Source organism: Lytechinus variegatus, chromosome 18 (assembly GCF_018143015.1).
Source record: "Lytechinus variegatus isolate NC3 chromosome 18, Lvar_3.0, whole genome shotgun sequence".
Lineage (NCBI taxonomy): Eukaryota > Metazoa > Echinodermata > Echinoidea > Temnopleuroida > Toxopneustidae > Lytechinus > Lytechinus variegatus.
The window spans coordinates 19,954,647-19,961,976 of record NC_054757.1 but is presented as its reverse complement, the minus strand read 5'-3'; the positions used below and the strand labels follow the sequence as shown (position 1 = coordinate 19,961,976).

Sequence of the window (7,330 nt, the reverse complement as noted above, 5' to 3'; positions counted from 1 at the left end):
CATGTAAAACCGGATACGGCAAACGTGGACGTTCGATTATTGGCCGCTCTATTTCTGTTACGCGTTTCAAATCTAATCGATCTAACAAAATCAAGACAAAACATGCACGTTCATGGAATATATAGACTGTAAAAAACCCTGATTTCAAAGAAAAAAAGAATATTTTGCAGAAAGCAATAACAGAATTATTCTGTAAATTCATAAAACAGGAATTTTTCTGCAATTTAACAGAACAGGTCTATTTAAAAAGGGGACAAGGGTGTTTTATTTAAGGAAATTTGTAAGATTCCATACACCAAACACCAGTTTCCTGTAATTTTGGTAAGATTAAAAGTGTTCCCGAGACTCAGCTGCACGCACTTCTTCAGAAATACCGAAGACAAAAGTGGAGAAAATAACATAATCCAAACACTGTGACAAAACAAAAAGACACCCACAAAAAGTCTTTCTATAGATCTCCGAGTCCAATGCAATCACCTTCTTCGTCGATCCATATGTTTCGTTGTCGTTTTCCCGCCAAGCACTAAGTATTGCTATAGGTACGAGAAGAGGGGGAAACAATATATTATCTATAAAAATGTGTTGCATTAGGAACGTGTTTAGGAATAACAAGTGTTTCAAACAGAAAATATATTTCCTGTCGAATATTTTAAGTGTTTGAGAAGACAATACATTTTAATCACAAATGTTTAATCATTGATAACTGGCAAGTTTGGTTGGGCTTGATTACTGACTATTGACTCTACGCCATTTATAACTATATATCGGGGGGGGGGGGGAAGTGGTCAAAATATTTTACACGAATTCTTCTTTTTGCGCCGTTTTTAGTTTTACCATTTTAAATTTCATATTTTTCATCACTAAGTTATTAACAGTAATAGTAAAGGACGATGACATCTAAAAAATATATTATGAATTATAGAAATTCTAAAATTCTAGATTATAAGAATTCTGAATTACGAATTATAATAATTATAAATTATAGAAAATCATACATGTCGAGCTAAACATGAAAAAAGTTATGTAATGATGTAACCTCAGGAGATTTATTCAATATATTTGATCCCCAAGCAATCATCACGATGAACGGGACATTTTCTATATAAGAAATAGAACAATATTTATAATTCGAAATGAGAGCAAGAGACATATAAATGGATGTTTGGTGAATAAGCAAATTCATCCAAGGATAAGAAAATTTAGCTTATTTTATTATAATTAGCTAATTTTATGACGCCACTGTCTTGCAAGCTGCGCCTCAGCTAAATTTTGTATATTTTTAATATATCTAGATACGTTGCAAATTTTTGTAGTTCACAATAATTTTTCCTTTTTGTAGGAGACATACAAAAATATTCTGAAATTCTCAAATGTCTGAAAGAACTGAAGTATAATAAGATATGTTTTAATACTGGAGTAGCCGCTTGTATTTCACATCACAAAAGGAATGCATGTCAGAAATGGAATTTCGTCAGAAATTAATTCAAACTCTTTTCCTTTGCTCTTTGTCCATTTTCTGCTTGTTTAAGGAACATTTTGACACCAGGGTGTTAAAGGGAAAGTTCGCCCTAGCAATAAGTTTGTTTAAATAAAGGTAGAAAATTTGAAGAAAAATATTGGTGATGGTTTAATAAAAATCTGTCTAAGAATTACTTAGTTATAAACTTTTCAAGTTTTCATTTTGTGACGTCAAAGTCGAGCAGCTCATGCTTAATAATGTGTAGTATGAATCGAAAAAAATAATCCATTTTATAAAAAAAAATGATAGTGATTTTATTTGTGCAGCGGATATAACATCAGACATGCAATTTTATACTCCGATTTTCTACTCTTTTATATGATTTTTTCTGTTTTTTTTCATCAACCCTTTTTTAGCAAAAAATGAATTCATGGAATTTATATTACGCTATATACGAGGAAGTTGTTAGCAGAAAAAATAAAGTTATAACTTTCTTATTCTTTGTTGGATTTTCCCCAAACCGTCAAAGACATTTCTTTTATTTCTCATGTTATTGTTAAAACCAACTTATTATCAAGATTCCCCATATAACCATTAGACAACTTACGTCACATAGGTAGGGTTCGCGTGTGTTCCACCATGATTTGAGTCAGGACCGATCCTATTATGAGAAAGACAAGCATGTAAAAAACAAAGGCCAAATTATTTTAGACTTTTTTCTTTAAAGATTGATATATTAATTTTCCGTCAACAAAATACAAACAGACATTACAAGGTAAAATATTGACATAATTTTCAACTAAACATAAAGGTACAATAATAAACATATTATTCAGTGATTTAATTAGCGACTGCATTTAAACATATACCAATTAACATCATTAGTTTGATAATTGAATATTCATGAAGACATGCATGATTCACCGAAATGATGCAAATCTGTATGTCATGATAACTTTGTCATAATAATATGACAAATAATAACTTTGTCGTAATGATACATCATAATAACTTTGCTATTCCTCGTTCGATTTTGATCTTTCTTAATCTGTTCAAATTAAAATTTTTTTTGGCCGAGGGTACCCCTTAAAAGTGGAGATATAAAGGAAAGACTTGCGATTTTTTTGGTCAGTGTCTCAAGAAAAAACCTTTCACTTTTCCACACTTTATTTTCATGAATTATTTTGTCAATCGAATCGAATTAGTTCAAAAACTTAATTGTGGTTTTATATTCATTTGTACATTTCACTTTCCTGTATTCTTTTTTTTTAATTATATTAAAATAGTTTAGTTACAAATTTAATACCTAGCCGCTGGCTTCAGCTTCATCCATTTGTAGGTCACAACGATGATAATTATGATCGCAACAACCAGTAATGCCACTCCAACAGATATACCAATGATAATTGGCACCGAAAGATCTGAAAAAAAACCCCAGATAGATCGATTTAATGATTTACAGCTTTGCCAAAAGGTTCAGGAAATCATAATTATAAAAAAATGTTGTAGCCACACTAAATTGAAGACCAAAATAGGAAAACATCAATGCTGGATTTGCACAATTTTTTACAACAGCATGCAAAAAATGACTGAATAGTTCAATACCTGTATAAGGAATTTTACCTGTAGGTTCTTTATTTGCAGTCTCGCATGTGGGAATACTGCCATCGCTCCACACGCCATTTGATTGGCAGGTTAACGTGACCACGTGATTCAGTTCGAATCCAGCATCGCATCCAAATGTAGCTACGCCGCCTGGCATGGATGAAGTTACGTTGACACTTCCGTTATTAGGGATTGGGGCAGGTGGACAACCTATTAACATTGTATATGTACAAAAGAAAATTAAAGCCGAAGTAGTTGCAGAAGACAATGAATGCAATTGTTCCCATATCATTGTAAATCCAGATCTGGTTCATTTGCATGTACATCAATCTAAATTTGAGAAACCCTGAAATATTATATGAGAAGGGACAACACTGAAGGTATATAGCCAACACAGATAAGCACAAGTTGAACAGTGTATCTTTATTTCACAGAATAGAAGACCTGAAATCTGGCTGAAATGCCTCTTGTTTTATCAATTTCTCAGCAATTACAAATTTTGGCCCATAATCAAGTTATCGCCAAAATATGACCTCGGGGAAAAGCTTGGGGAAAAAACATACCCTAAACACGTTTGACTAGTCTTTAAAAAGCTTTGGGGAAAAAACATTCTTTTAAACCACCCTTTTTCTTGAAAATCTTTTTTTATACCCTTAACGAGTCCACGCGCGGACCACGTCCGAACCTGAAAAAAACACCCCCTTGGGTCACGCGTGTGTACAGAAATATATTTGACTGGCCCCCTGGGATGGAAATCCATCAGTGTCATAATTTTTTTCTATAGGAAACTTGCACAATGTCCTTTGCAAACAAAGAGAAGCAAAGTAAATTTTCAAGAAAACAATGAATGCATGAATATACATCATATAGTTAGAAAATATTTTGAACAAACATGAATAATAATAAATAATAATAAACTTGCCGTCCATAGTTGCGATTGATCGGATCAATCGTAACTCTTTGTAAGACGGGTCCTGATCTACAAAAAATGGGGGCAATTTCATTAGATTCCGATTTTACTCCTTTCAGATCATTACAATGGGCGTTCATGTTTACATTCGTTTTGACTTTCGAGAAAAATTGTTTTGGAAAAAAAATCATACTCTTGTGTATGTTTAGCATGAAAGTTGTTTGTTCAAGACACTTTTTTTCATTGAAAACAAATTGGTCATTGCATTAATTTGGCTTTCATCTCCTTCCATCAAGTCCATCAAGAGACTGTGTGTTTAGATTAAAATGTTAATACTTGTTTATTCGAAGCCAGCAGAACATTATTAAAGGAGATGTTACTTGATGTTTTCTTTTCCAACGTGTAAATGGACCCTACACATGGACTTATTGGGTTCAGTGCTCTACGAACATGACGAAAGCTGGGCCTCAAAATAACTATATATAATAATTAAGTACCTAACACAGCTGCTCTGCTTTCGACTGCCTGCTGATACGTTGAAAACGAATTCACGGAATTTTGAGCAAAACTTTGAGAGCCTGTTGTCTGGAAGTCGAAGATGCAGAACTGGTTGGTCCCACAGACCTCTATCACTAGACTTTGGTCGACCAACATATTTATTGGAGGCTCAAAGACAGGAATGTAAGAACGGTCGGTATGGGATTCGTGGTTCGCACCTGGTTCGTAATAGAACAGCGATTGCGCTACGTCTATTTCCCCTGTTGAGGCAAAGGAGAGGTATATGTATCAGAAATGTTCAAGAGAGGAAAAGTATATCTATAAGAGATAATTTTGTTCTACTTTAGTAATATTGAAGTAGTTTAAATAAGGTGGTGGGGTAACAGGGATGGAGCCTCCTGTACAAGTTGTCAACGAAAAATTATGGATTTTGTATAAAAATGTGAGAAAGCCTACATATTATCTTTTACCCAATTTTGCCATTATTACCCTAATTGTAAGCTCAGAAACTATAACAATTGTACACAACGATAGAAAGATTTACGATCTTACATAACAGTCCAAACTGGTAATGCAATTCCTCAGTAGTCAAATCGGGCGAAAGGACATTTCCTTGTGGAGTCTCGAAATCGTCACCGGACATACGATTCCACGTTCCCATCAGGCCGTGCGTTTGACCCTGGAAGGACTCTGGGGCTACAAGAAAGATGCTCATGGCCCCCCCTCCGAGGCTTTCACAGTCAGTCCTACACCTCGGTCGAAGGCTAGGATGACCCCATCTTCGGTTATATTGCGACCGGTTACCGAGACACCTACGGAAAGGAACAGAAAATATATATATATAGCGTTGTGGCCCAGTGGATTAGTCTTCGGACTTTGAAACAGAGGGTCGTGGGTTCGAATACCAGCCATGACGTAAATTGTTTCAGCAAGAAACTGATCCACAATGTGCTGCACTCAACCCAGGTGAGGTAAATGGGTATACCGATAGGAAGTAATTCCTTAAAAAGCTGTGTGCGCTATATATTATGAACACCTAGCTAAGCCGGGTCATATAGGAGCGCCTTGAGCACCTAACAGGGTAGATATGTGCGCAATATAAATACCCTATATTATATATATTGATTAAAAACAGGAAAGAGCTGAAAAATCGAAATGATGAATTTTGAAAAATTCCTAATCGAATTAACAGTATTTTGTTTACACATGTTTGGTTATCAGAAGCGCACCCAACACACTCACATACAGAAAACAACAACTACAATTTTCAAAAAATTTAGATTTGCAAAGTGTTTATCAATAAGGAAAATCTGAGTGAAAATCATCCTGATGAATACAGGCCTATATGCAAAAAAGTAACCTCGCTAACTTTTCAAAATGATATTTCTTCATCTGTGAAAAAGCTGCTAAAGATTTGTTATTACAATGCAACCTGGTAGAGGGAACAAACTTATCTTAGTGTTCTGAATTAATAAACACAAAAAACGAAGTTCTGCAAACATCGTAAATGAAAGCTTTTATAACAGTTTAAAATGTCTCAATAGGGAACAAAAACGCATGATCACTAGAACATACACTTGAATGTAAACATACTTCTTTCTTCCTTATTTCTCATCTCCGGGTCATTCTCTTTTTTGTTTCGCCTTCTCCATTTTCGCCTTGTTTTCTTCCCAAAGTATCTAGTTAAATCTGAATTCTCCATCTCCCCAGTTCTGCCATGCCCTTCCCCCTCTCCCATTTCCTTCCTCTACATTTCAAATTTAAGGACCCCATGGAAGAACAGTGGTATCTTATTGATACCGCTGAAATGGGCCATCCTCCATCTGTATGTTATGTTAAATAGATCATGTATATATTTTATCTTTTTATATGGAAATAAATACAAACAAACAAACAAACAAATTCTCCTTTATTCTTAGTCTTATACTTTTACCTCACTTGGCATTGCAGTCACCTGCTTTTTAATATTCTTCTTATCCATTAACATTGCTTTTCCCTCTATGATTTTGTAGATATTGTTTAATAATCAAGATTTCCTATTTTATTAGCATTACTGTATTTCTAAAGAAAAAAATACTGAACCTGTAAATGACCATCGAGGAGCTTGATCAAAATCAATTCTAGTGAAGCTTTCCCCGTCTGATTCTCGTACATACGCATCAAGAACTCTGCGTTCATTGGTTTGAACGTGAATGACGTCACTGTCATCAAAGCGGGCTGCTATAGCGACAAACACAGTTGCGCCGGAAATTCCTGTAAGGTTTATTTGATTAAATAATAAAGAAAACACAAAGAATGTGATCAAACTGTGAGTCTATATTCATATCCCTTATGCCTTAGTATGTCAAGTCTTTTAAACATTTGCAATTAAATCGATCACCCTCAACTATAAGAATCCATCATTGTCATAGTGTTTCATGAAGGGAATTTGCACAACACCCATTTAGCATTTTTGGAAAGAAACCGGCAGACGCCATATTCTCGTGACAATGGTGCATGCTATTTAGTAAAATACTTTTAACAGACACGTGAATTTTAGATGTCAAGGTTGCTTTCTTTTCTTTAAGTACAACTGACTGGATCAAACGATGGAGGCTCATCCACACGACGCTTCTTTTAAAGCCCCTACACCTTAGCGAATGTAGGCGGACGATGGGTGACGAATGGGAGAAATGCCCGAAATGCACGCGAATTCAACAAATTCAAATAAAATTTCCGTCAAATCATGTGATCAGTAACTATTGTCAAATTTTATCAACGAAAGGTAAGCGAAGGGTTGATATAACCCAATAAGACGAAGGAACAGTGAGCAATGGTTTGATATGGCGTGCGATTAGAAACGAAGACGAAGGAATAGA

General features: G+C 34.8%; 1 protein-coding gene across 1 annotated transcript in view; it reads right to left on the bottom strand.

Annotated features, from left to right (window-relative positions):
* Positions 1 to 228: 228 nt before the first annotated feature.
* The window catches only part of LOC121431863 (sushi domain-containing protein 2-like), a 33,299-nt gene continuing 26,197 nt past the window's right edge, over positions 229 to 7,330 (bottom strand). The window contains 8 exon segments of the mRNA XM_041629635.1: positions 229 to 533; positions 2,067 to 2,120; positions 2,766 to 2,880; positions 3,083 to 3,274; positions 4,472 to 4,732; positions 5,025 to 5,193; positions 5,196 to 5,284; positions 6,555 to 6,725. Of these exon segments, the coding sequence (XP_041485569.1) occupies positions 524 to 533; positions 2,067 to 2,120; positions 2,766 to 2,880; positions 3,083 to 3,274; positions 4,472 to 4,732; positions 5,025 to 5,193; positions 5,196 to 5,284; positions 6,555 to 6,725 (1,061 nt within the window). The 3' untranslated portion in view covers positions 229 to 523.